The 27852-nt window shown below is 42.5% G+C and overlaps 1 protein-coding gene across 2 annotated transcripts; it reads right to left on the bottom strand.

The window, feature by feature from the left end:
• Nucleotides 1–714: 714 nt before the first annotated feature.
• Cpsf2 (cleavage and polyadenylation specific factor 2) lies at nt 715–27690 on the bottom strand. Of its 2 annotated transcripts, none has more exons than XM_051150646.1 (15): nt 27542–27690; nt 23485–23665; nt 22190–22349; nt 22003–22108; nt 20217–20346; nt 18465–18580; nt 15487–15674; nt 14808–15098; nt 8064–8164; nt 7335–7535; nt 5348–5500; nt 4419–4644; nt 3023–3322; nt 1337–1471; nt 715–971 (listed from the first exon to the last, which is right to left on the bottom strand). In XM_051150646.1, the coding sequence occupies exons 2-15, from the start codon at nt 23631–23633 to the stop codon at nt 879–881; spliced, it is 2349 nt and encodes a 782-aa protein (XP_051006603.1). In that variant the 5' UTR covers nt 23634–23665; nt 27542–27690; the 3' UTR covers nt 715–878. The 2 variants fall into 2 exon arrangements, with proteins under 2 accessions (XP_051006603.1, XP_051006611.1); XM_051150654.1 differs by having other exon boundaries at nt 23485–23655; nt 27542–27685.
• Nucleotides 27691–27852: the final 162 nt, after the last annotated feature.

Below are 27852 nucleotides of genomic sequence, written 5' to 3'. Positions count from 1 at the left end.
CTGTACGACAGGGTCTCAGTAGGCAGCGCAGGCTGCCCTCTGACTCACCATCCTAGCCAGGCTCCTGAGTGTGGGGAATTACAGGCAGATGTACCACACTCGGCCTCAAGGCTTACTTTTAGATGACATTTATTCAAACGATGAGGTTATAAATTCAAATTGAGTAACAACAAATTTTTAATAAACAAGATATGGGAGAAATAAAATTTCTAAACTAAATGTGCGCCGCCTTGCACTGAAGGTTGAGGGCGGAGAGGGAAGGGCGGAGGCTCCATCTAGAGGCAGCTGCAGATCAGGACTCAACAAGGAGAAACAGCATAATACCCATTCCAAAAATGTCACCAGTTTTTTTCCCCCATTATCTTTTATTGCATATCCTTTCTATACAATTCTCCCCTTTTTACTCCAGAAAAACACAAACTGTTTGCAGGAATGTATGTACGCCAGTTTCTGTAAGGCCATGAACTGGTTTGCTAAGTTGCATTTATTTTTTTCCTCTTCTTCAAGTAGCGAGCCCTTGGAGCAAGAGACCTGCAGAAAGAACTAGTACCCTTTAGCTCTGGCCCTGTCTTCTTGGGCCTCTGTTGTTCAGAGAGAGAGGCAAGAGCATTTACAAAACGGGTTCTATTTACATTTTCTGTCTTTCTTTATTCAGTACTGAGACTCAAACCCAGGGCCTTGCACATGCGAGGTAAGAGCTCTACCACTGAGCTACACCCCAGGCCCTTGATTCTTATTTTTCAAAATCTAATACATGCTCACGTTTTCTGGCAGATTCTTTTTATATGTTACAAAACAAGACAGTGAAAGCTTAGCCTCAGATGAGAATCCTGTCTTCCTGAGAAAGGTCAAGCAGACATTTCTTGACATCATGTCCTTTACACAATGGCGTACTGTTCATATAAAAGGTCTCGTATCCTATAAAAGTCTTGACAAAGGCAGCCTTCTAACCCGATGCGTCCAGTTTCTGTCTAGAAAAAACAGTTTTAAAAGTTCTTTAGTACACCTCCCAGTCATCAACATGCAGAAACAATAAGCAACATTTACAACATGGACCACTTTGAGACGGTCAGGAGATGGGCAGCCCTGACTCTGGAAAATGGGTAAAATGTTGTAGCAATGGGTTTTAGTAGACATATAAATGCCAGAGGTTCAAATAATAAAAATTTACTGTGAAATTAGGTACCATGCATTTGGACCACTGCTATAAGCCTTTAGGCCACCACTGTGGATGTAAACAGTTGGTTTTCAGCTTTATAAAATTACAAGACTACAGCATCATGATAACAGCTCAGAAGCACGCGTTCAATTCAGTCCTTATTCAAAATAAACTTACTCTGCGGACTGCTACTTGATTGTTGCAGACAAGCACACCCCCTACAAATTCTGCTTGAATCCCCTCCCGTAAAAGAACTTGCTTGAAGTCAGACAGTCTCGGTTCATTCATAAAAACTGACTGATGCCCAGGAACCTAGAATAAAGTCAAAGGGGAAAGAGGAACGCCAATAAAACAGCAGAGGCAAAGCTGTAGTGGGTAAAGTAGACCACTTCATGATCTCTAAGATATCTTTATTATTCCCTCGAGTCCTCTGACAGATCATTTCAAGACTGTAAATTACATTCTCAGTTTGTTATTCTGGGCTCTACCTTGTCACTTACCATCACAAAGCCCTGCACATTCTCTGATGTTTCACAATTTTATTAGTCATGCCTCCTAATAACAGAGACTCGGGGCACCGTGATGCGCTTCACTCAGCCACTTGCTGGAGGGGTCAGCTGGAGTGTCAAGAGGCAGAGCTGATCTGAAGCCTCACTCTCCAGGTCCCAGGCCCCTGCATGGCTCAGAGGCCGAGTCCTCCCCAGGCCCCCTCTTCCGCATCCCTCCTCCCTCAGAGTGACTGCAACAGAGGCTACAGGCTGAGAATTAGAAAAGCAAGTGCTTTTGCCTAATGCTGCTGCTACCAAAGTGTTTCTGAAGAGCACTACAGCGTTAGCACAAAGGGAAAAGCTCATTGCTCTCCCCGAATTTCAAGCGTAGCACTAGGCCAGAAGCCAGCCAAGGGGCATCTCTGCATCTCAGCTCCACGGAGGCTAACAGCTTCATGGGCCAAGCCTGGAGACTCTCACGGTGTTAACACTGCCCTGAGCTTCATTACTCAGGAGCTCCTCTAATTAACCAGGTCCCTCTTGAGAACGTGGAACTCCTGAGCTAGCATGAAAGCTGTACTCAGGGAAAGATGTTCAGCTGAGTCAGAACAGAAGTGATTTGGGTGGAACTGACAGCATAGACACGCGACATTCTTAGAAAACTCCCGTTTCCAGACTGGAGATGGGAAGCGGGCGACCCTCACAACCAGACTCGGTATTTCAAAGTCCACACTGAAAAAACAAATTGTGCCTGGCAGTGGTGGCGCACGCCTTTAATCCCAGCACTCGGGAGGCAGAGGCAGGTGGATGGATCGCTGTGAGTTCGAGGCCAGCCTGGTCTACAAAGGGAGTCCAGGACAGCCAAGGCTACATAGAGAAACCCTGTCTGGAAAATAAAAATCAAATAAAAACAAAACAAAACAAAAAACAAATTGTGAAAAACTGCGATATTAGCTAGGGGAGGGTAATATGGTACACATGACATGAAAGCAGAAAGAAGAACCAGGGGATGAGGGAGAAGAATTAGGGGGAAAAAATCTGCTTAAAAACAATTAATAAAACATAATATTGTGTGTTCTATTTAAAAATTTTTGATAATTAAACAGATTTGGTAAGGGTTTCTTTTAAATTATCATCTCTAGCTGCAGAGATTAAGAAACACAGACACAGGCCCTAGGTAATCTTGTATAAAAACTTCTAAATCGGACCCATTAAATGTATTTTAAATGACTAAAACCACTCAGGGAAACTAGAAGGATGGCAAATGGAGAGATAGATAGATAGCCCAGGGCTGTAACTCAGTGGCAGAGCACGCAGCTAGCACACGTGAGGCCCTACCAAGGCCAGAGAGACGGAGGAAGCAGAGGCCTCTCACCTCGTGAGGGGGCAACGGCTCCAGTGTGGGGATGATCTCACTCTCCTCCCCCAACTCTCTCTCGTCATCTCCAAACAGACTCTTCATGGCCTTCTGCTGGGCTATGGCACTAGAGTCTGACGGGGCATCCACCTGCATGTCAGACTCTTCCCCGTCGTCCTTGAGTTCTCCTTCTTCTAAAATGACTCCTGTGTCCACCTTGGAGACTCTCATGTCCAAGATGCCATCGATCCACGCTAACTCGGCATCTTTAGCTTTACAGAACTGAAGGGAGCTGACAAGTGAGTCTTTTAATCTTACCTGGATGTGAAAGGGGAGGGAGGTAAGTTAACAAACTCAACTGCCATTACCCAACTCTGTCGATTGCATCAACACCTGAAAATCTCCCTGCAGATCTCCGATCTTCATGACGACCTACTTATCTGTAAGGGCTTAAGGCTCCTTGGCCACTTTCCAAGACAAGGGTCTCAATGTGACCGCACAACACAATTACACGGAATCCCCAACCTTCACCCAATACTAACACTGGGGTGTTACCTCTAGTGCAGTTATTTAAATTAAGACTGGAGCCCAGATGTGCAGCTATGGCTGGTGTACCATAGAGTGCTGACCCCTTGTGCTTTCTGGAATGTGCCATATAACTTCACACCTCCATGTCTCTTCCTTTTTCTTACCCAGAACAACTTTTCTGACTGGCAAGTTCTAACTTCTTCCAGATGTAGACATGACACCTACCTCCAACTGTCACTATCTTCCACAACCAGGTAAGTCACTATCTCTCTCTAACTGGCTTTGTTTGCTGTACTTGTCTACTTATCTCAATCAGAAAAACTGTGGCATCTGTGAGTTTAAAAACTTTTTTTTTTTTTTTTTTGTAGGCTGGTGCGGTAGTACATGCCTATAATTCCAGCACCCTGGAAGCTGAGGCAGGATAACAGAGTTTGAGTCTAGCCTGGGCTACCCAGCCAGACGCTGTCATTTGTGAACGAGCATATCTTTCTGATGTCATGAACACTTATCATTCCTTCACATTTGTACTTTTACCAAAGCTGTCTATCTACCTAGAACACTCTTTCCCCAACTCTTTGCTCCTGTTTGTCCTGACAACCTAGCTAAATGGCCAATAAGAGCTATCTCAGTTGTCACTTCTTTCAGAATGCCCTTCTCAAATCCCTAAACTTGAGTAGACGCCCACTTTTTTATAGCTCCTGGCACCTTGCACACTGCCAAAGGAGTATGTGCGAGGCGGGCGCTATTTGTTTGCTTTAAACACCTGAACTGTGGGATTTGTTAGGGCAGGGAGCTGCACCCATCTCCTCCTATGTTCCTAATGCACACGGGCCGACGGGCAACAGCAACATCTATTTCCCCAGAGCTCTACCACCAACATGTTTACCTGGTAGATATGCGTTTCACTTGTGGCATCAACTGTTTCGTGTAGCTTTGGCATGTACACTTTAATATCTTTCCCACCAAATGCACGGCAGCACTCAGCCAGATCCTGACTGGCCTCTGGGGGGCCGTGGACAATGATCAGCTGCCGTGGTTTCATCTGATTGATGATCTTTTTAATGGAGTCTCCATCGGAGCGTCCTTCATAGTCTATGTACGTAACCCTGGCTCTGTAATTAGACATCATCATTCAAGCTCGCTTTCCTGCTACGTTAGTTCTAACACTAGGCTTTTACCATCAGAAAAGAAACGCATGTAGCTTAAAGTAAGGGGCAATTCTGAGACGATTGTATATCCCAGCTAAGCTGTCCGAGACTAGACACAGTAGGTGCCACTGGACAACAAACAAACAAACAAAAAAACCAAAAACCAAAAAAGTGCTTGTTCTCTGACGATTCAAATTCCAAAATAATGACTTCTTAGCAGTATTAACTGTATTATGCAAAAAAGGTAAGTTTCTTAACTACTTCCAGTCCTGTTAAATTTTCTACCCTCAGGGATTAGACGTCTGAGTCAAGGAAGTCATTTCATGACACAGGCACTAACTCAAAGAATTAGTTTCTCAGCTGTACTGTTCTCTCACCTGCTACTAGACTTACTAAAAAGGCCGGAAATAATGTCTCTTCATATAAACGTACAATTTAATGTTCAGCTCCCTCTCGATCATACCACTAACCCAATTACTTTGGTATCCAAGTATCATCAATGAAAACCCCACCATCCTTCACAAGTCTTTTCAGAGAAAGGGAATTTTAAAAGCATGAACTTACTCGATGCTCTACAGATATTTCACTTTTGAAACGATCTACGTTACATAACTCAAGTGCTTGACTATCTTATAACCTAAGCTCCAAACCCCGCAAAGGCACTTACTTTATCTCAATAGACTCTGTTGCAGAAACACACTTGGTGGGGACATCAGACAGGTCCTGATCCATGGGCTCGTCTCCGTTTGTCAAACCAGATTCTAATTTGCTTTTTTCTTCTTCAGTAGCTTGAAGTTCTGGCACTAAGAAATCTTCTGGTCTAAACGGTAAGTCTCTAATTAGATGTGTGGAAGGCATGCTAGCATTATGTAACACATGTAATTGACTAATAGGTGGCATAATTGTAAGACTCCTCATGTATTTTAAGACTTAAATATTCATTTAACTCCAGGCTAATTAATACATGGTATCAGTCATCAGGTGGCTACACGCAGTAGTAGTTTCCATAACCACTGAAGAGTGCGATTTACTTATTTAGCTAGCAGTGCCTTGCACAAGCTAGGAAACATGCCACTCCTGAGTCACATCCCAGCCCAGGCAAGCTGTTTAAGGATGCTGAAGACCAGTGAGAACCCCTGAACAGGTCACGAGAAGATTGGAATGGCTGTGATGAACACTCTGGTAATCTGGCCCAGCATTTTTTATATTACTTACTAATGTGAGTGTATATGTATGCACGCCCAAAGGAAACACAGTTCTCCTGTGAGCATCACTGGAGAGTGAGGTACCTACTTTTTCAATTCTCTCTCTACCACCCTGTGAGTATCCTTTTAATTTTTGCTTCTCACTCCTGAGAGCCCAGGCACTATTCCCCAACACCCAGCTGCTCCAGCTCCTGATTCCCACAGCCAACACCTCCACTACAAACCACACACTAACAAGAGCAGTAACAACCACTTAAAGCATGTTTACTATGATTCCAGGCGGGACACCTTAAAAACAACACCTCACAGGCTGGACGGTAACTCAGTGGTAGAATAACTAGGGCACGTACAATGCCCTGGGTCTCATCCCTGAACTTTCCTCACTTCCCTCCAATGATGCTCCTCCCCCCAAAACAACCACCCCAAAACCCAAAGCAACATCAACAAAACCCTTCTATAATTTCTTTTGATTTGTATCCCCCTATTTCTCAGGGAAGTCAAGTCAATGAATAGTGTCCAGGGCAGTGAGATGGTTCAGTGGGTTAAGGAACTTGCCTCCCAAACTGACAACCTGAGTTTGATCTCTAGAACCAACAGTGGAATGAAAGAACTGACTCTTTCAAGTTGTTCTCCCCGCTCCCCCCACCCCCCCAATTAAGCAGCCCCACTGGTCACTTATCAGATGAAACTAAACAAATACCAGCATTGCCTACATTGCTACATTGTGTTCTCAGTTGCTTTAAACAATGGCATTTCCCCAAGGAAGCCCAAGATGACCTAAATCTACCACCTGCTCGGCAGCATTATATGACCACTAGGCAAGTATAAAGTCTATGCTTATATCCTGGCTAGATATGACGTCATTAAATGTGTGTCAACACACAGAGACACTTAAGTATATCTGTCCTAGCCAGAGACGGAGGGGAAGAGGAAAACACGAGAGAGGAGCAGGAAGGACTAGGAGTGTCAGGCACTGCACCAGCCTGAGGTGTCTGACATATTCTGGGGAGGCAGAGGGAACCCTGGGAGACTTTTATTCAAGTTAGCAGTGTTTTCAAATTTGTAATTTGAGCACGTGATTTGTTTTTCATGGCGCCACCCTTTATCTCATCATCCCCTTGTAGCCAAAAGCATCGTAGCCCATTTGCCAAATAAATCCAATCACCAACAAAGTTCTTTTTCTCCTGTCTCTCTCTTCAGCATGTCCCTTACTTCTTAATCAGGGGAAAGGCTGTCTAAATCATCTTTCTTAAAGCCTTTCATGCAACTAGGAAATGAAATCACATTTTCCCTTTACTATTAATTCTCAGGATGTTCCTCAGCATTTCTATTTTTATGCTTCAAATTAGGAGCCTTCTGTGTCATTCAAGCCAAGGCACCCGGGAGCAAAGCACACAGGGACCAGAGATCAAATTCACTGAGCCAAACTAGTTTGTTTTGCTCCCATACTTGATGATCTCTCCATATTCATCCCACTTGATTCTTTCCTCTGGAGCAGGGAACATGGGGTAAGACTTTTTGGCCTGTTTGAAGAAGCTTCCTTTGCGGCTGCCTTCCCCTTTCATCATCAGGTCATGCTTTGTCTTATGAGCTGAAGGCTGGTCGATATCTTCCTCCACGTCACTCTCATCACTGGAGTCGATATCTGCCCTAGGAGGATTAGGGAACACAGCAAGGTCATCGTGTCCTTAAGACATTTTGGCTTAATATTTATAAAACTATGAATGAATTCCTCTCCAACGTTAACCCAAATCATAACACAACAGTTGGTATAAGTGGATCAATATTTTGAAAACAATGTAACATTAACTTCCTTAATAAATTGGTATTATTAACACTGAAAAGATTTTCTTTTTTCCATTTGGAAAGTTTAATAAAAGTCACAAAGTCAGGCCAGAGAAATGGCTCAGAGGTTAAGAGCACTGCCTGCTCTTCCAAAGGTCCTGAGTTTAATTTCCAGAACCGGATGGTAGCTCACAACCATCTAAAATGAGATCTAATGCCCTCTTATGGCATGCAGTTGAACATGCAAGCAAAACATTTTATACACAATAAATAAATCTTTTGGGAGGGGGGACTCATAAAGTCCTAAGAAAACTTTAGCTATTTCCATTGAATGTTACCCTACGGACGTGTTCTTTGACATTATATGCAGACTTCACCTTATAAGTAACTCACTCTTTCGACTGCTCCAGCTTTTTCGCAGCTTCTTTCTTTAGTTTCTCTTTCTCCACATACTCCTCAAGTTCTTTCCCTTCAAGCTTCACACGTCTCCTCAGCTAATGAAAAGAAAAGAAAAGGCAGCAGCGTTAGGCGAGCTGGGCAGTGGGTGAGTGAGACACGCCATAAAGTCTTCAACTAAATTCTCACCTGAAATTAATCAAGTTTCCTGATGCAAATTATAGCTCTTATTTAGGTTACTAATATAACTGAGCTGTTAGAGCAGATTTAAGTCAAACTGCTTAAAATACACCAGTCAACTGGAGAAAGAAAGCAAAGGTAAGTATTTTTATAATCTGAAGTAGAAAAGCCACATAAAGCTCCAAAGCCATAAGTCACAAGGAAAAAAAAAAAAGAATAATTATACAACACAGAGAAAATAAAACCTCTTTCACATTTTAAATCTCACAAAAATGAAAATGAAAATAGAGGTGGTGCTATGATTGTCAGAAGCTATGTTTTCCTAACTCACCAAATCAAGAAAAACATAGCACAACAGAAAGGGCAAAATATACAGAGGAAATTTAAAAAGTAAGAGACACGGATGGCTAAGAGCAATGAACAGATGACCAAGTTTACCAATGGCTGCTGACATAGGCAGCATATGAAAGTTACCAGTTTGTTTAACCTGCATGCCTTCAAATGCTAATTACTACCTGGGAAAGAGTACCTTAAACTGTCTCAGCAGGTATTACTGGCAAGCTGTTAGAAGACAATTTGCTAACAACTAAAAATAAAACTGTGCTTGTCTATTTCTAGGAATTTATTTTACTGAAACAGATTTTTTTTAAAGTACGTAATAGTAATGTTTAAATTTAAAAAAAAAAAAATGGGCAAAATCCATCAAAACTGAGTTAGTAGTTTTTACTCTTTTGTCATCAGAGTACCTTAAAACCTATAGCTCTGTGGGGAAAGGCACTTGCTACAAAGGCCCTATGACCTAAGCTCCAACCCCAGAACCCACTGTGGAAGAAGAACCAACTCTAGAAAGCTGTCCTCCGACTTCCATGCATGCACCATGTGTATATACAATTCACACATACATAGTAGATTAAAATCAGAATCAAAGAGCCCCAGGGGCTGGAGAGATGGCTCAGAGGTTAACTGACTGCCTTTCCAGATGACCAGGGCTCAATTCTCAGATCACACATGGCAGCTCACACCTGTCTGTAATTGCAGCTCTAGGGCATTCAACACCCTCTTCTGGCCTGACGGGCACCAGGCATGCAAATGGTGCACACATGCAGGTAGGCAAAGCACACACACAAATATATATAATATTTATATATTATATATAATAATGAAAAAACTATTAATGTAAACAGTCTAGATTTTAAATTGTGTATTTATATGTTTATATATGTTGGGAGGTCATGAAATTAGGAGACCATGAGAAAGGAAAAAATGTGAAGAGAGAAATAGAGATAGTAACGGAATATATTTGACAAAGGCAGAAAGGTTTAGGGGAAGGAAGGGAGCAAGAGGGGGCAGGGCAAAGAGCTAAGTGCGTATTTGTACATGAAAATGTCATAAGGAAACTCACCACTCTGCATGCTAACCTAAAAAGTATTAATAATTTTTAAATCTCAAGTCATAGTGACTCAATGCAACAAGTACTCCTGAGTGGGCTCACAGACAAAACGACCAACCAGCTAGAGTCGGCAGGGTCAGTGTTTACTTCCTGTTTTTCTGTGGCTCATGTTTCCACATAACGCACAATGCGGTACTAGCCAATGTAATGCTGGAATAACTGCAACTTCTTTCAAATGGGTTAGAAACAGAATGTGTGTGTAATACTGTGCCTGTGTAGATACAAGGCGTGAGCGAGCAAATCCAGCTAAAACCTTGATGATGGGTGAGTTGAAGTATCACACTTTTTTTAAAAAGGATTTATTTATTTATTTTATATAAATGAGCGCTCTATCTACATGTACACCTGCAGGCCAGAAGAGGGTATCAGATTACAGTATAGATGGTTGTGAGCCATCATGTGGTTGCTGGGAATTGAACTCAGGACCTCTGGGAGAGCAGACAGTGCTCTTAACCACTGAGCTATCTCTCCAGCCCAGAGTATCCCACTTTTTTTTTTTTTTTTTGTAACTTTTCGTTAAATTTGAAACTATTTCAAAATAAAAATTAAAAGTTAAACCAGAGTCAAGTGATGAACACTCACCAATATGGCATCTCTTATTTGGCTAGTAGCTTACTTAAATTTACTTTAAAATTATAAAATGTTAGCAACTTACATAGATATCTTGCACATAAATAAGTATTCAAATACTTGATTTAACTTGTATCTCTTGTGTAAAAAAAAAAATGTTGGTCTTGGCCTGGAGGGGTGGTTCAAGCCTATCATCTCAGCGCTCAGGAGCCTCAGGGGGAGACTGGACTACATAACAAGACCCCATCTCAAACAAATAATTATTAAATAAAGTTTGTCTCAGTTTTATATTCCATTTTAGATATCTGAAATTAGCTGCTATATTCATAAACAGTTTTCAGAACAATTAACCCTAATATACATCCTGTCTACATCCTCACTGTATCACCACAAATCATGCTTTTTCCTAATCTAAATATACAGCTTGTTCAGCACTCACTTAAAAAAAATTTTTTTTTTTTTTTTTTTTTTTTAAGATTACTGGTTTTGTTCTTTCTAAATGAACAAGGTTTAGTTTTCCAGGGCACTGCATGTACATGTAAAACAGACCCATAGCGCATTAGAGAACTGGCCTGTTAGGAACTCAGGCTCTAGTGATCATAGTGGCAGCAAGCACAGCACTGAGGCCACCAGCTCACGAGACACTATTCTAGGCACTGAGGATATGAAAAAGGTCCCTGTTCTTCTGGAACTTTATTCAATTTGGTGGCAAAAAGAAGACAACAATAAGCCAGGTGTGGTGGCGCATGCCTATAATCCCCAGCACTCGGGGAGGCAAAGGCAGATGGAATTTTGTGAGTTCAAGGCCAGCTTGGTCTAGAAAGTGAATTCAGGACAGCCAAGGCTACACAGAGAAACCCTGTCTTGGAAAAAAAAAAGACAACAATAAATACACGGTAATGAATACTAACAAAAATAATACAAGGCTGTAACCAACTAGATAGTTATAGTAGACGCTCTTAAAACAGATGACAAGGAGCCAGCCAGGGTAAAGCCAAGAGAGTCTGGCAGGCAGGAGAACTGCCAGAGCTAAGTGGTGCAATGGGCACAGTGTGTGGAATGTGCTTCGGTTAGAAAAGTGGGTGCTTGCTGGGTGTGGTGGTACACACCCTTCAATCCCTGCACTCAGGAAGAAGAGAAAGACGGATCTCTTTGAGCTCAAGGCCAGCCTGGTGTACAAAGCCAGCTACAATATAAAGTGAGACTCTGCTCAAAAAAAAAAAAAGCAAGAAAGGTGTATGTATGCAGGCCAGGCCCTGTGCAACCGCAATGAGTATGGATTATACTCCAAAAGCTTAAGGAAAACAGCCATCAGAACGCAGAGGCAGCCTCCAGAATAAGAGAAAATATCAGACAAGGGCTTGATACTCAGAGTGTATAAGAAATGCGGAAAACTCAAACAGTAAATAAACCACATAATATGGTATAGAAATGGGCAACAGATTTAAACCGATATTTCTCAAAAAAAAAAATAAAAAGACAAATGGCTAACAGGTATGTAAAAAAGTGTTCCACATGACTATCAGGGGCATGCAAGTCAGAGCCATGGGAAGAGATTGCCTCACCCAGTAAGAATGGCTATTACCAAAAAGAAAAAAGTCTAAGTGCTATAGGAAGTATCAGAAGAGCAAGCAGGCAGAGGCAGGACAGGGGAGTGGTGACGGTGATGACCTATGTCTTTACCCGTGGGTAGGCTCTACAGGAACGCTATGTGTGTGGAAACTCACACTCCAGTTACCACAGTGTGCACACTTCTGGAACACTGGCTTCCTGGAGTGTGGGCTTTCATAAGGCTACGGAAGCGCTGCTTTTCCTGTGAAGATGCTGGCAAGCGTGGGGCAGCTGGCTCTGGATGTGATCAAGCAGAGGGCAGATCAGGGTGATGGGAGGGAAAGGGGACAGAACTTGAGCATGCTGAGGAGCCTTTTAAACTAAGCCTCTCACTGTTTCCACGGTTTCTGTCATGAGGTTGCTCAGAAATGCCATTTTCCTTCTTTTCAAACTTTTAATGTCCTTTTAATTCCCCAATGACGTATCAACCCTAATTGAGTTTCTAGTAATTAAAAACTTCAAATTCAGTATTTTATCTTTCATGAAATCATTTCAAGTACTTCTGAGTTCTTTTACCTTGGTATTTCTAAGCTATTAAATAACCCAAGACAGTATTTTATTTTGATATTGTTGCTTTGAAATCCTTGATCAGCAATGCTGTCGTTACAGTGACTATTTATTAGACTTTAGTTGCTGATATGCTTTCTTAAATGACATACAAGACAAGGGTACCACACAGCTTTTCACAAAGTAACTATTCCTTCACATGCTGGTGTGAGGACTAGCTAACCCTCATAAAATGATGGCTATGAACCTAGGACTAGCTAACCCACATAAAATGATGGCTAGAAACCTAAATCAACAATACTGGTTGTAGAAAACTGACAGATTTTATGGCTTGGTTATAAACAAAATCTTCTTACACTTTGGTCATCCTGGTAGCTGCACTGTAGCTGCAGGTGCAGAAGTGGGTTAGTACATTTAGTGGAAAGACAGGAATGCCTGGCTGGCCATTCTACCTCTGTTAGATTCCAGACACGGTTATGTGCTCTGGAGGAGGCCAGACGCTAGTTGTGGGATGCTGGAGGAGAAAGGAGGCAAACGTGGCTTACTGGGGAGGAAATGCACCTGTGCTGAATGCTATGGGCTCAGCATGAAGGGACACCTGTTCACTGTTCCTGCTTAACTGAAACGCCAGAAAGCTGCTTGCCTGCTGGGACACACCAGAGCAAAGGTGTGGTCTGTTAAAGAAGGCCGGCTCGCTGACACCTGACTCGCTTTAATCAAAGAGCACAGTCTCTGTGCCAAGAGGACAATGCATGGTAAAAGGGGAGGGTAACGAACTCAAAGTCCCATGACAACTGCCGGCTGGCCCTGCAGAAACAGAAGCAGCCCAGGCCGAGTGGACAAACATCATAAGGAAATAAGGTGTTCTTCAAGAAACCGAGAGAGACTGGGCGTGAAGGCACACACTTTTAACCCCAGCACTCAGGAGGTAGAGGTAGGTGGATTTCTGTGCATTCCAAGCCAGCCAGAGCTAAGTAGCTCTCATAAACAAACAAGTAAGTAAGTAAGTAAGTAAGTAAGTAAGTAAGTAAGTAAATAAATAAATAAATAAATAAATAAATATAAAACAGAGAAGACCAAGGCTTTGATTGCATAGGGCTTATGTATGAGTGAACACACAAACTGAAACTTAAGGTGTGTGTGTGTGTGTGTGTGTGTGTGTGTGTGTGTGTGCGAGCGCTTTCTATATAAAGGTAGCTAAAGTGTATAAAAGTGATTGCTGCCAAGCATAATGACCTAATTTTAATCTTAGGACCCATGTGGTGGAAGGAGAGAAATGACCCAAAAGCTGCCCTCTGACCTGAAGAATCAAGGTCACAAATCAGCAGTGGGCCAGGGTGCAGCTCAGTGCCAGAATGCCGGCCTAGCAAGAGTAAAGTCCTTGGTCTCAGCATGAGAAATCAAGGTCATAGGAAGATTAAGAAGTGCCTAAAACAAAAGGGGGTTAGAAATCATGACTGACAGCATTAACTGCAAAGGAAAGAAAAATGGGTCAAAAGCTATGATACAAAAAAAGCTATGACACCTACCCAAGGAACAAAACCAGGAAAGAGTATCTCCTTGAATGTGGCCATTGTGGCATGACTGTTACGGGCATAACCAGAATGCTCTACAGCAGGGAATCCATGCCTGGTGAGTTTTTGTTGTTGTTGTTTTTTGAGACAGGGTTTCTCTGTGTAGTCCGGCTGTCCTGGACTCTCTCTGTAGAGATCTGCCTGGCTCTGCCTCCTGAATGCTGGGATTAAAGGCATGCAGCACCAAGGCCAGCTCAGTGCCTGGCAATGTTAAACATGGATCAAAAGGCCCTCACCAGGAAGGTCCCTGGCCCCAGTGGGGAACCTACTGTTGCTATGGTTAAATGGTTGTGTTGCCAAACTGCCTTCCAGATATTTATGTTTACACCCATAGACTAATGCTCTCTCAACCTTGGTCAGAAGAGCCTTCCGCAAGGGGCAACAGTTAATACAGACTCTCGGATGGTAAAGTAGGAGAGTGAGTGCTGAGGCCTGGGTGGGAGCCAGCAGCCGCACACCTCCAAGTCTCAGGAAACCCAGCAGAAGAAGGGGCAGAAAGAATTTAGGAGCTGGAAGACAGAAAGGAACGCTGTGAAATGTTGCCTTCTGGGCAGAGTATTTGCCCTCCTGGACTCATGGCAGCTGTGGCTTCCTGAGTACAATCAAGCAAGTCAGACTTCAGCATGGGTAGGACAGGGTCTCACAAGGCCCATCTTTAGCTGCAGAGCGACTGGCAGTTGGTGGCTGCCGAGGGAGGGAGAAATCATTTTTCTCTGGGAATGTGGCTCAAGTGTGCTGCCCATGCTTCTGTGGGTGGCCTTGCTCACACACACATGTACACAGGCAGCGTTAACTGGACCCAGGGCCAAATAAATATAATAAATGTAAAGTCTGAATGTAAGTGCTTACCTCTATTTCTGTGACTTTCTCAGAAGGATTATCAATTAAAAAGCGTGCTAAAGTGCCAGGAGTTGTTCTGTAAGTGAGAATGATTGAGTTTTTGGGGTCCTGGCACCACTGAATAAAGAGGTCCCTTGAGAATCCACACTCCAGGTCAGGCTGGCTGGCAAGTACAACTTTGGGGCTCGGAACTCGAGCCAAGTCAGAAAGACCATGGCACAGAGAAAGATGGCGAAATTGAAATGGGTTATTTCTTTTGTCTTCAAAACATCTCATCAATTTATCACTCATCCATTCTACCTAGTTTAAGGGAGAAAAATGAAAATAATTAGAAAATGTCATAACTGTAAGATATTTAACAATAATCAATCTTTAAGTCCCTTCCCCCACTAGCTGATTAAATTTGTGCAATTTGGATAATTCTAGCACTGGTATTTTATTTTTACCCCCATTTTATAGATCAGAAAACCAAGAGTAAGAAATAAGCAACTTGCTCAACCTGCAAATCAGAGACAAAAATAGATTTTTATCCTTAAAAGAAATAATGTATGTGAAGGACACAGAACACTAAGCAGTTAACGTTCAGCTGCTATCATCATCATCATTATTAGTTGCAGAAAAATAAAATCTGAAGGGCAATTAAGACATCACATTCAATCTCTTTACTCAATGTCACACAAAAACAAACCTGTGACTTAGAAAACTCCACCACGTTGTAACTGACGTTATTCAGGAGTGCCAGTGAGTAAACACCCAAACCTGCGTCTTTGGTTCTCCAAATCTGATCAAGAAGCTGGGCTAGCTCCAGAACTCTGCCTGCCGTGTCCACTGCTATTAGCACGTTTCCATCACCCCGAAGAGTTTCCAGGACATTTGCTTAAAAAGAACAGAAGATCCAATAAAGCCTGCGCTTTACAGCGAAATTAAACAACACAGCTTCCCAGTGTCCTTTATATAGACTGCATAAGTGACTACTAGGAGACAGAAGAGTGCTTGTTCATATCAACACAGTAACTTTTGACTTGGTTGAACATATTTTCCTAGGAATAAAACACACGATACATGTTTTGTACGCATGCATGCAGAGTAAAACACAGAGCAAGTTCTTACACAAGTGTGACAAGAATTGAGGGGAGCCAGGCGTAGTGGTGCACGCCTTTAATCCCAGCACTCAGGAGGCAGAGGCAGGCGGATCTTTGTGAGTTCGAGGCCAGCCTGGTCTACAAAGCCAGTCCAGGACAGCCAAGGCTACACAGAGAACCCTGTCTTGAAAAACCAAAAACCAAACCAAAACAACAACAACAAAAAAAAAACCAATGGCTTCTTAAAGTTAGTAAATTAGTAAGTAGACAGATGACAGTGCTTGCACACACATTTAAAATGGACCCCAACTTTGTGGAGGTGACTTTCCTTCACATTCTGTTAAGGTGTGTCTCTGTATAGATTGTTAATTGCTGAGCCACAGTGAGCTAAGTGCTCACAGACTCTGGTCCTGTCGTTGCTATTGAGGAATCGCCTATTGTGTAAAATTTACTCCCCAATTTTCTCTGATTGGTTAATAAAGAAGCTGAAGAGTCTATGACTGGGCAGAGGAGACAGTAGGCAAGACTTCTGGTCTCAGTTTGGGGGTCTCAGGTGGAGGGGGTAGGTGGCTGAGCAAGAAGGTTGCCGTGCCCCGGGGAAGGAGTTGCCATGGAGACAAGGATGGAGCAGAGGTTGCCAGGGCGAGCCTAGAGGACATGGCTGAGAAGTAGGCCAGGCTAGCACAGTTGAGTTCAAATAGATCTTTATCTGCCCAGTTATGGTGCTTGAAGCGTTATTATAATGTAACAGGTCTCTACGTCATATTTGGGAGCTAGAGTGGACATAGAAAAAAAAACCCACTAAAGCCAACACAGCTTTCCTGCTGCAATCACATATGGCTTATAAAAAAAATAACGCAAAGCAAAGCAGAATGAGTCAAAGCAGAAGCAAGAAGTGACAACTCACAGGCACCTCTGTAAAATCAAGGTAAAAGTCTCAGAATAAAACACCCACCACCCAGTCAAACAGACCTTGCGCACCCTCACTTCTCTCTTGGTTCACTTTTACTCTGATCAATGTAGAGGAAGGTTAATTCAGAACATGGCTGTTCTGGCAAGAGATCACATCCAAAAATCTTCTAGGTCTGTGTGATGTGGCTGGAGACAGAGGCAAACAGAGCTGAGTTCAAGGCCAGCCTGGTATAGAGCAAGTATCAGGTAAAGAAAAGCAGCACATGCCTTTAATCCCAAACGAAAGTAAAGTTAGTTTGTAGAAGGAAGCACCCATGTCTGAAAGTAATGTCTAATTGAGTGGCAGAAAAGGTGACGAACCAGAGAAGATTTGACAGAATAGGATACAACCAACTCTCACAAGAAGAGACAGTTTTACAGAGAGTGGAGGCAGTTTAACAGGACAGTAATAGATAGATGGGTGCCAGAGAGAGAGAACACTCAGATGGAACGAGCCAGAAAATGAGAAGAAGCCAGAAGATTAGAGCAGATTGTTGAGTTAGTTTGAGGCCAAGCAGAGCCATTCTGGGCAGAGAGAGAAGCCAGATTAAATAAGTCAGCTGGGAGAGGAGTCTGAGTCAGAACAGCTGAGTTGAACCAGCCAGCGCAGAGCTCAGAAAGAATAAGTAAGGGTGAGCTTATTAAGCAGTAAGTCTCAGAGGCTGAAACCATTCTAAGCCCAGGTTAGCAGAAGGAGGCAGTAAGCCTCCTAGACAACAACTGAGCCAGGAGAATAAAAGTTACTTTTTGGGGCTGGAGAGATGGCTCAGTGGTTAAGAGCACTGTCTGCTCTTCCAGAGGTCATGAGTTCAATTCCCAGCAACCACATGGTGGCTCACAACCATCTATAATGTGATCTGATGTCCTCCTCTGCCTGCAGATGTACATGCAGGCAGAGCTCTGTATACATAATAAATAAAATCTTTTTTAAAAAGTTACTTTTTTACAGATGAGTATATATGTAGTTGTTATATATACAGAGACCAGAATGCCTTGGGGAGCTATCTACGTGCTGAGTGGCGGAGGAAGCCAACCTTTAGAGAACATCTTGAACTGTCACATTAACATTTCTTTCTTTCTTTTTTTTTTTTTTAAACATTTCTTTCTTTTTTTTTTTTTTTTTAATTTTATTTTATTTATATGAGTACACTGTCTTCATGCACACCACAAGAGGGCACCAGATCGTATTACAGATGGCTGTGAGCCACCATGTGGTTGCTGGGAATTGAACTCAGGACCTCTGGAAGAGGGGCAAGTGCTCTTAACCACTGAGCCATTTCTCCAGCCCCACATTAACATTTCTTAAACAAAACAAAACAAAACACAAGGGGCCTGCAAAGTAGCTTAATGGGTTAAGGCCTTCTGGCTAAGCCTGATGACCTGGGTTTGATCCCGAGACCCAGATGGTGGGAGGAGAAAACTGACTTCCACATGTTGTCCCCTGACCTCTACATGCACCCGTGACAAGCATGAGGCCACATGTAAGCATACACAGAAGATGCATAAGATGCCATGAGAACATATTAGTTAGTCATCTCTTATGACAGTAAACAGAATACGCGATAACTGCTACGCCCGGGCTCCGCCCCACTACCCCCACACAGCTACCCCCCAGAGCGGCAGACGCACGTACTCAGGAGCTGCTCGTCTCTCTGCTTCCTCCTAGGCTGCACATACGTAGCATTAAATGAATCTGTGATGAGTAGAGAGGGTCTGCTTAGCATTTCCAGGGAACATCCATTCAAGTGGCTATAACAAAGATTAAAGATGAAGAATAGCTGTCAATTCAGATGAACAGTAGTAGCTTCACCTATTACAAAAATAAGGAGCTGCTTTTTTAAGGCCTCCCTCAAAAAAGACCACCACTTAAAGATAGGTGATATGATCATTCCCTCCTAAACGTATGGATTTTTCTGTGGATGTACTCATTTTTATATTCTGGACTTGTCTGTGGCATTAATATTTTTTCTAAACCTAACTTTTAAAATTTATAAAAAACTTTCTGCCTGGGATTGGTTTTTTGGAGAAAAGGGCTATAGGCAGCCTAGATGGCATCACAATCCTATCTCAGGCTCACAGATGCCAGGATCACAGGCATGCAGCAAGGTGTCCAGCTCACCACTGTAAGAGCTTCCTATGCATCTGTACTGTTCTGTGTTTATCTGACCATTTGTTCTTCATCTGCTTTTCACCACTTTATCTTTGAGAGAGATGTTTTTAAGTCCCAACCTTTCTGCCTCACCTCTCCAGTACTGGGAACAGAGATGTGTCACCACATCTAGCTGTATTTATTATTTCTTTAGGACATATTCCCTGAAATGGATTCACTAGAATAGACAACTATTGTCAGATGCCTTTTTGAACAAGCTTAACCTTTTCCAGAAAGGCTTAACCAGGAAGACTGATAAGTTCACTTCCCAGAAGGCTAACGTATTTTAAAGTAATTTAAACATACCTAATAAGTACATATTATTTCAATACCATCTTTTCTGACTATGCTTGCCCATTTTGTAATTAGTGTGCTTTTCTGAGTAATTACTAGCCTTATACATATATAAATCATTGGCTATTGCTATAGCATTTCACCTTATTTAATAGTTTTATAGTATAATTTACAGTTTTCATTTAAGTTTGTATATAATCAAATTTATCACTCCTTTCGTAAGTAACTTGAGTATCTTCTTTGTGCAAACAGTTTCTTCCAAGTCAGAGACCAGACACAACAACCCAACTTCTGTTTCTAGTTCATTCTAAACCCATCTAAGCTTTATTGTTGTGCTTTTAGTTTTTCCATTCTTCTTATTCATGCACAGTTACAAGTCTAAATGGTTTAGTCCTGAATGTTTCTTAATATAAAGACCTTGAGATGATTGCAATCCAACACAAAATAGCCATGACCTTAATCTAAAGACGTAACAAAGGTGCCTGTAGACACTGAACATATGAACACACACACAGTTTATAAGATATTTCTTAATATCAAATGAATAATATAAAATTATTATGTACACTTTTAAAGGAATCTGTCATCAAGTAGCATTAAATTAGATAATAATTACTACTTTTACTGCCCCAGCCCCTAAAAAGGCAAGAAATCACAAAGTTCTATGAAGAAACACGTCAAGATCATATAAAATATAATGTACAAAATTCATTGCCTTTGAAAACCTCCATGGAAATATGTTTTATAGAATGGATAATGATATGTAAAAGTTAAAGCTCTTATGTCCTATAATGAACCTATTGCCCTACAACGAAAATACTCAGTACTTGGTTTTAAATTGCTGTAGAGTTCTGAATAAGCAAAATTTTAAAAATTTAATTTTCCCTTCAATGAAAGAAACAATAACTGCATTTCTTTCAGCCCTTGTATAGAGATACTTACATCTCCCTCTTGTGGTTGAAGTCAACGGCGTAAACAATTTCTTCTTCTCCATCTTTGACGATTTTCCATATTGTTCCTCCTATCATGTGACCAGCTGGCAGGGGTGTGATAGATAAACCATGTCCTTTGCCTACATCAACAAGATAATGACAACACTGAGATTTTTTTTTTCTTAAAACAACCCAAAGGACAGTTCTAAACTATGTTAACAGCAACATATTCAATAGTGGCACAAAATTCAGATATTAAAATGCTTACAGTGAAAAAATAGCCTTCTCTCCTGTCTCTCGCTACTCTACCCCCTTAATGGAGATGGCTGTTTCTCTTGTTCCATTATGTGTTCCCCAAGAGGTAGCTATCTGTGCTTATAAATACAAGGCTAGAGATGGGACTTAAAAGCCAGCACACTATTACTTAGCATGAACTGTACATTGTGTCTGTAGTGCTGTAGACTGAGTCCCCTCCTCACGTACACCAAATGCCACCACGCTATGTCCCCAAGACTAAGTTTTGACATTTTCTTGTTTTGTTTTTTTTTTTCGAGACAGGGTTTTTCTGTGTATTCTTGGCTATCCTAGACTTGCTTTGTAGGCCAGGCTGACCTCGAACTCACAGTGATCTGCCTGCCTCTGCCTCCCAAGTGCTAGGATTAAAGGCGTGCGCCACCACTGCCTGGCTAGTTTTGATATTTATATTGCACAAATAATCGCCAAGTTGCTTGCATATCTGGTAACCTAAACCGATGGAATAACAAATCAAACCCCATTATGGTAAATAATGTACCCACAGAAAAGCTAAACACAAGCAAAACTACTAGGACTATACCACTAATGGTGATTTTGTGCTCTAATCATTAGCATCAACCGCTATTGTGTCACTGTTCCTTGGTTGGCTTTTTTAGATATGGCTTTACTATGTACAGCCCAGGCTGCCTGAACGTGCTATATTATTCTGGATGGGACTTGGATTGAACTCATGACCCTTCTCTTAGCCTTCCAAGCCCTGGGGTTACAGGTGTGAGTTACCACACCAGCTACCGCGCCATGTTTTAATGCCAGAGTTCATGTTTACGAGAATTTCTAACAGGCTTCCCTCTAGCAGACTTGGTATTTGATATCCTTATTAAGGAATACATTTTCTGCTCTGTTGTCCAGGTATTTAATTTGCTTCGATTAACACATTTAGGACTCTGAGTCAATCTGTGTCCTGAACGTAACTCTAAGTTCCAAGGAGGAGCCTGACACGCGAGCTTTGTTCATCATACACAGTTTAAGCACCGTTTCCCACCAGATATGAGGACACCCAAGCTGATAAATTTTGTTAGTATTTAGTCTGAATAGTTTTAAATTCAAATGGAAGTTCCAGATAGAAAATGCTATTTTTTATTCCCATACCACAGTGCCTATAATTTTTATTAAGAATTCCTCTCAGGGGGGCTGGAGAGACGGCTCAGAGGTTAAGAACACCGATTGCTCTTCCAGAGGTTCTGAGTTCAATTCCCAGAAACCACATGGTGGCTCACAACCATCTATGATGAGATCTGGTGCCCTCTTCTGATGGACAGGTGTACGTGCAGGCAGAGCACTGTATACACAAATCTTAAAAACAAAGAAAAGAAAAAAATTCCTTTGAGTACTTTTCAGGTTAAATCAACTCCATTAGTCCAAGCTGGGCATGATGCAGCTAAGGGAAGGGTTCCTTGCCCAGCAGAGTGAGGGAGGCTCTGGGTCGGATCTCTTGTACTGTAAAAAAGAAAACGACATTAGCCGTCGATCACTACATTTACCTTTCAAGTTCACAATCTGAGAGAATTTCAGCTGCTGTATTTTATCAAAGGCTGCATCCACATCATCTAATGTAAAGAGGGTAAAATCTTCTGTATTGTGTCGAGACTGAAAGAAAAAACACAGGCCCAGGATTAAAGGTGATCACAAGCGGAATGTAAATGCCTCTCGAGTAACTGTTTCAGTTACCTGATAAAGATCGTACATGAACATCTGCCCCATTTTATAAACAGGGATTGTTGCATAGATGGCGCAGTTCAGCCCCAGCTTCCCCACAGCGAACGGGAGGGCACCAAGGTGGAGCGGGTCCGGGTGAGAGAGCAGCACCGCATCGATCTGGTGAACGTGCCTGCGAACACAATCAAGAGGGCAGCTCCATCAGCTCCTCGAGCATAAAGGCAGAACCGCCATCATGATGCTCCCAGTCTATACTCAAGGCTACGCTAAGGAGAAGAGCGAACGTGAGGGCTCAGTCAGTGACACCTCAGACAGTAGCTGCTACTACTGCAAAACCAGGTGCACTTAGAGAGAAAAGTGTGGACACCACATGTAAGTTGATCTTAAATGGGTATCATGTATGCTATTAAGTGTTAAAAAATCAGCTTAGAATTGAGGAAATTGTTAAAGGGCCAAGATTTAAATGCTCAGATAGTTGTTACTGACTTTGGTTCTGTATTCTAGCTTGGCAACAAAATAAATGCCAATTGTCTAGGCTGGAGCGATGACTCAGAGGTTAAGAACACTGGCTATTCTTCCAAAGGTCCTGAGTTCAATTCTCAGCAAACACATGGTGGCTCATAACCATCTATAGTGAGATTTGGCGCCCTCGTTCAGCATGCAGGTACACATGCAGGCTGAACACTGTATACATAATAAATAAATAAATCTTAAAAAAAAAAAAAAAAGCCTATTGTCACAAATATCATTAGCCAGGGAAGCATATGTCCTCAAGGACAACAGGAATAAAGGAGATGATTAGAGATTTTTTTAAATTTTGGCTTCAACTTCTCCTTTTCTGTTCATTAATAGTAATAATGCTGCAAATGTAACTGATTTTTTTCCCTCTGACATATTTGTATCAAGTGGATAACATCAAAGAATCAAGTCACAATGCTCAATATGGAGATGCAGAAAGTGAAGTGTAATGTGATGCAAGGACAGAGCTTTCACGGTGAAGTGTCGCTTTTCCTCAGGTTTTGACAAAAATTAAAGAGCACACTTTATGTGGTCCACTAGCAAAGGAACAACAAGTTTGTTTCAAATTTCAAAAACACAATTGTCAGCCAATCAAAATTATGCAAATTACAATGGCCACACGTTAGCCTTTTGTCATGAGTAATGCTTACTATAACCTAAGTTAAAGAAATGATCACAAGAGTATATAACATTATATGATGCTATCCACGTGTGGAGCAGAGGAAGTTGAGGATCTGCTTGTTGAAAGCCGACCTAATGGAGCCTTAGCAGTACGGACTGGAACTCACTTCCTCAGGGAGTCAATGATGTCCATGGAGAAGTGCTCATCCCAGCCGCAGTCCAACAGAAACCTGAACTCGTCCACCTGGAGGAGATAGCAAAGGGCAGACTCCTCCTGGACCCCGGACAGGGTGGTCAGTTTGATGATCGATGTCATCCTTCTGGTCCAGTAATGGTATCTAAAAGGTGCTTGCAAATGAAAAACTAAAATTTAACATAAAAGCACAGTCCACAAAACAGATAAATTATTTCACATTTTTAAGTGCACAGAAATTCCAGAGTCTGATGAAAAGCTGGCATGGTAAAATCTATTCCATCACAGCCATATTTAAAAGTACAAGTCAGCCAGGTGTGGGCCACCACGCCTGTAGTCCACCACGCCTGTAGTCCCAGCACTCTGGAAGGCAGAGAGGCAGGTGGATCTCTGAATTGGAGGCCAGCCTGGTCTACAGAGTGAGTTCCAGGAACACAGAGAAACCCTGTCTGGAAAAACAAACAAACAAACAAACAAACAAACAAACCAACGAAAAAATAATATCTCGTTTATAGAATCCTTCAGCACCTCCTCAGGGCGTGTGTGGGTAGAGCAGTGGATTTTAGAATCACTGATCCAGATTTCAACCCACTCCTACACAATTCAGGGCAAGTTAACTAACTTTTCCTCACCTAGGGACTCCCATCCATTCAACATTAACACAATTGCTAATTATTTTACAATTAATACTTATAATTATTAATATATACATAAAAGGGTAGAGATTCCAAATGCAGAAATTATCTACAGCAGAGATTACTACATCCATATTGCTCAGTATTAAATGGTAGTAAATTAAGAACTTACTCTTCAAAGGCAATCTGGTTTTTCTTTATCTAGGCTTGACAAGTTTGCCTGTCTTTTTCTCTATACCAGCGATCTTAAATATACACTCTCCTGAGAATCTGGTTAGAAAATGTAGACCCTCCTTTCTCCCACAATCCTCAACACATGCACATGCAAAAATGTATGCACTCATAGAAACACACGTGCTTTTCAGGAAGCTTCCTGTTAGCCACACTTGCGCTACACTATAAGTGACTGAGGACTATCTTTAACGTTTGCCATCCCCAAACAAAACCTGACACAAAGTAGGCACTCAGCCTATGCCAGACGCCATGTACACGGGGACACCTACTACACACGAACACTGCTTTGTAGTGAACTTGTGAGAGGGAGCTCTTGGTAAACGTGAGATGCCTCAGCAGGTAATGTAGAGCTAAATTTAACCGCTCCAACTCCCTTTAGTTGTTCATTTTTTTTTAGATGCCCAGCTTAATTTTCTACTCTATAAAAATGCTTATAAATATAATTTTGAAGAGAATCTAGGCAATATGTCCCCAAAGCTCCTTCTGTTTTGAGGAGGGCAGTGATTGAACTTAAACTTTGAGTTCAATGTATGGTAAACAAGTGCTCTAGCACTGAGCTAAATGCCCAACTCTTTAAATCTACTACAGCTCTCACTTTAATTATGAAATCAGAATACAAAGTGCTTGCAAATATAACTGAATGAATTCACATTAAAACTTTTACAGAAGGACCCAGACTTTAACAGAGCAAAAGTATCTTTTAAGTCCTCATGGTAAATCTGTATCTTTATCAGACATTTATTATTTACTGAGAATCTCATCTGAAGATGATAAAACACGTTCAGAAGAATTCTTGTTTTTTGTTTTATTTTGTTGGTTTTTTTGAGACAGGGTTTCTCTGTGTAGCCTTGGCTGTCCTGGACTCTGTAGACCAGGCTGGCCTTGAACTCACAGTGATTCACCTGCCTCTGCCTCCCGAGTGCTGGGATTAAAGGTGTGCGCCACCATGCCCGGCCATAAGAGTTCTTTATAAATCTTTTTTTTTTAAAAAGTCTCCTGAGCCAGACATGGTGGCGCACACCTTTAATCCCAGCACTTGGGAGGCAGAGGCAGGTGGATCACTGTGAGTTCAAGGCCAGCCTGGTCTGCAAAGTGAGTCTAGGACAGCCAAGGCTACACAGAGAAATCCTGTCTCAAAAAACAAAAGAAAAAAAAAAAAACAAAAGAAAAAAAGTCTCGTGAATATATTGTAATTTGCTTGTTTATAGTTCTGGCGTTTCCATCTCTATGTCTTCTCTAAGGCCCATGAGCCGCAGAAGTAGCACACGCTTCCTGAGACAGGCTCTCACTATGAAGCCAGGTTGATCCGGAACTGACCAAACAGTCCAAACAGCTTCAGGTTCTTTATCCTCCTGCCTCAGCCTCTCAAATGCTAGGGTTTCAGTGTGTGCAATCATGCCTGGCCCTATATGGTCCATCTTTAAAAAGGCCATACTGGCACTGGACAAAGGACTCCGACAGAGGTTAACTGTGCCAGGCGGTGCTGGCACACACCTTTAATCCCAGCACTTGGGAGGCAGAGGCAGGTGGATCTCTGTGAGTTCAAGGCCAGCCTGGTCTACAAAGTGAATCCAGGACAGCCAAGTCTACACACAGAGAAACTGTCTGGAAAACCCAAAAATAAATAAATAAATAAATAAATAAATAAATAAATAAATAAAGCACTTGCTGTTCTTATAGAGGACCTGGATTCAGTTCCCAGCATCTACACGGTGACTCACAACCATCTGCAGCTCCATTTCCAGGGAATCCAAAGCCCTAGACTCCAAAGGCACCAGCCATATATACATATAGGTTAAAACATTCATACACATAAAATAAATCTAAAAAAAAAGAGAAACATATTTGTGAGGAGATAATTTACTAAAGAGATTAAAACATTGCTGGGCATGGTGGCACACGCCTTTAATCCCAGCACTCGGGAGGCAGAGGCAGGCGGATCGCTGTGAGTTCGAGGCCAGCCTGGTCTACAAAGTGAGTCCAGGATGGCCAAAGCTACACAGAGAAACCCTGTCTCGAAAACCAAAAAAAAAAAAAAAAAGAAAGAAAGAAAGAAAAAGTTGCTAATCCCTGTTCTGCATCCAAGAGTGACTTTGTTGTCCAGGGTTTAGCAAATTCCTTTTTGATTCAGCTCAGGCGCAGCCTTTTCACTGTCCCCAGGTCAAGCTGATTGCTTGATCACTTAGCATGACAGATACTTAATGTCTAAAAGTGATCATCTTTGTGTCCCCCAAACCAAGCTTGTTGTTGACAATAATATAAATAAATGCGTGTTGAAAGCAGTGGACCCAGCATATCAGAAATTCCTCCGAGGTGGTGATTTTGACCATCTCTGAATACGTATCTTGAATTGACATCCTGAATATATATCAGATACCTGCTTTCTTAAGGATGAAGGTGCAGGTGAGGACAACCAATGAGAATTACGCAAAATCCAAGAACCAATGAGAAGTAGGCAAAATCCAAGACCAAAGATGGGGTCTGGACTAATCCTGGGGCTTAGAGAGTGGGACGGTCTCTCTTGGGTCGTTCAGGTAAAGAAGGGCTTTCCAACAGGCAAGGGAGTTGTAAAATTAAAGGTTAGAGGGTAGACACAGAATAGTGGCTTAGGTTCTCCAAGTCACAGGGGGCCGGACTGCTGGGGTTAGAAATGGCCTGGCTTCTGATTTCCTGAAAAGAATGTAAACAAGGAAAGTAAGAATGGGGTCTTGGGAAATACAGTGATTTTGGAAGTGCTGAGAGCGACGACAACCCTAACAAGGCGTGGCATAAACATGTCAAGGGTCTCTAAGCTGAATCCAAGATGGGGAGAGGCTCCGAGGGAAGGCTTGGGGCTGGGGGGTAACCGTGGCACCCGCGGAAGGAGCCAAGGCTGGGCTCGGATTAGCCCTTAGCTACAAGAGGATGAAAGATCAGAGCAAATAGACAGGAGGGAGCGCAGGGAGCAAAGGAGATACCATAGGGGCTCCACAAACACCCAAGGTTTCGGCCGGTAGCAAAGTCACTTCTCTTTCCCCTTGCGGAACACTTATTCCAGGAACCACGGAGACGGTCACAACCGAAACCGCGGGAGCGCGTCCAGGAGACACCGGGCCGACGCGGGAACCCAGTCCCCCAAGGCCCTCCTCCCAGACCCGAAGGCTTTCCTTCTCCGCTCCTCACCTGCCTGCTCGGTCTCCCCCAGCGCCGTCCGCCGCCCTTCCCAACCCCTAGCGGAACGCAGGCTCGAGAGCGAGCGGAGCTAGCGCGCGCTCAGCAGCGGAGAGCGGCCGGCAGGAGCCTCGGTGTGGTGGCCGCCATCTTGGGCCTCGGGCGAGCGGCAGAGGCGGGGACGACCCGGGCGACACCATCTGGAGGGGTGGCGAGGAGCCAGGTCGGGAAAGGCGACAGCGCGAAAGCTCACAAATCTTGTCAGCGTGCATCCAGGTTTTGTTCACAATCCACGTGGTTACTAAAAACTTATCAATCAGAGC

The sequence above is a fragment of the Acomys russatus genome, chromosome 1 (assembly GCF_903995435.1).
Source record: "Acomys russatus chromosome 1, mAcoRus1.1, whole genome shotgun sequence".
NCBI lineage: Eukaryota > Metazoa > Chordata > Mammalia > Rodentia > Muridae > Acomys > Acomys russatus.
This window is presented reverse-complemented; position numbering and strand designations above follow the sequence as displayed.

Coding starts and splice junctions, on each gene's coding strand:
- Cpsf2 (XM_051150646.1), bottom strand. CDS start 23,633: ATGACATCGATCATCAAACTGACCACCCTGTCCGGGGTCCAGGAGGAG. Junction 22,350..23,484: donor ATCATTGACTCCCTGAGGAA/GTGAGTTCCAGT, acceptor TTGTGTTCGCAG/GCACGTTCACCAGATCGATG. Junction 4,645..5,347: donor ACAGAGTCTATTGAGATAAA/GTAAGTGCCTTT, acceptor GTCTAATTACAG/AGCCAGGGTTACGTACATAG.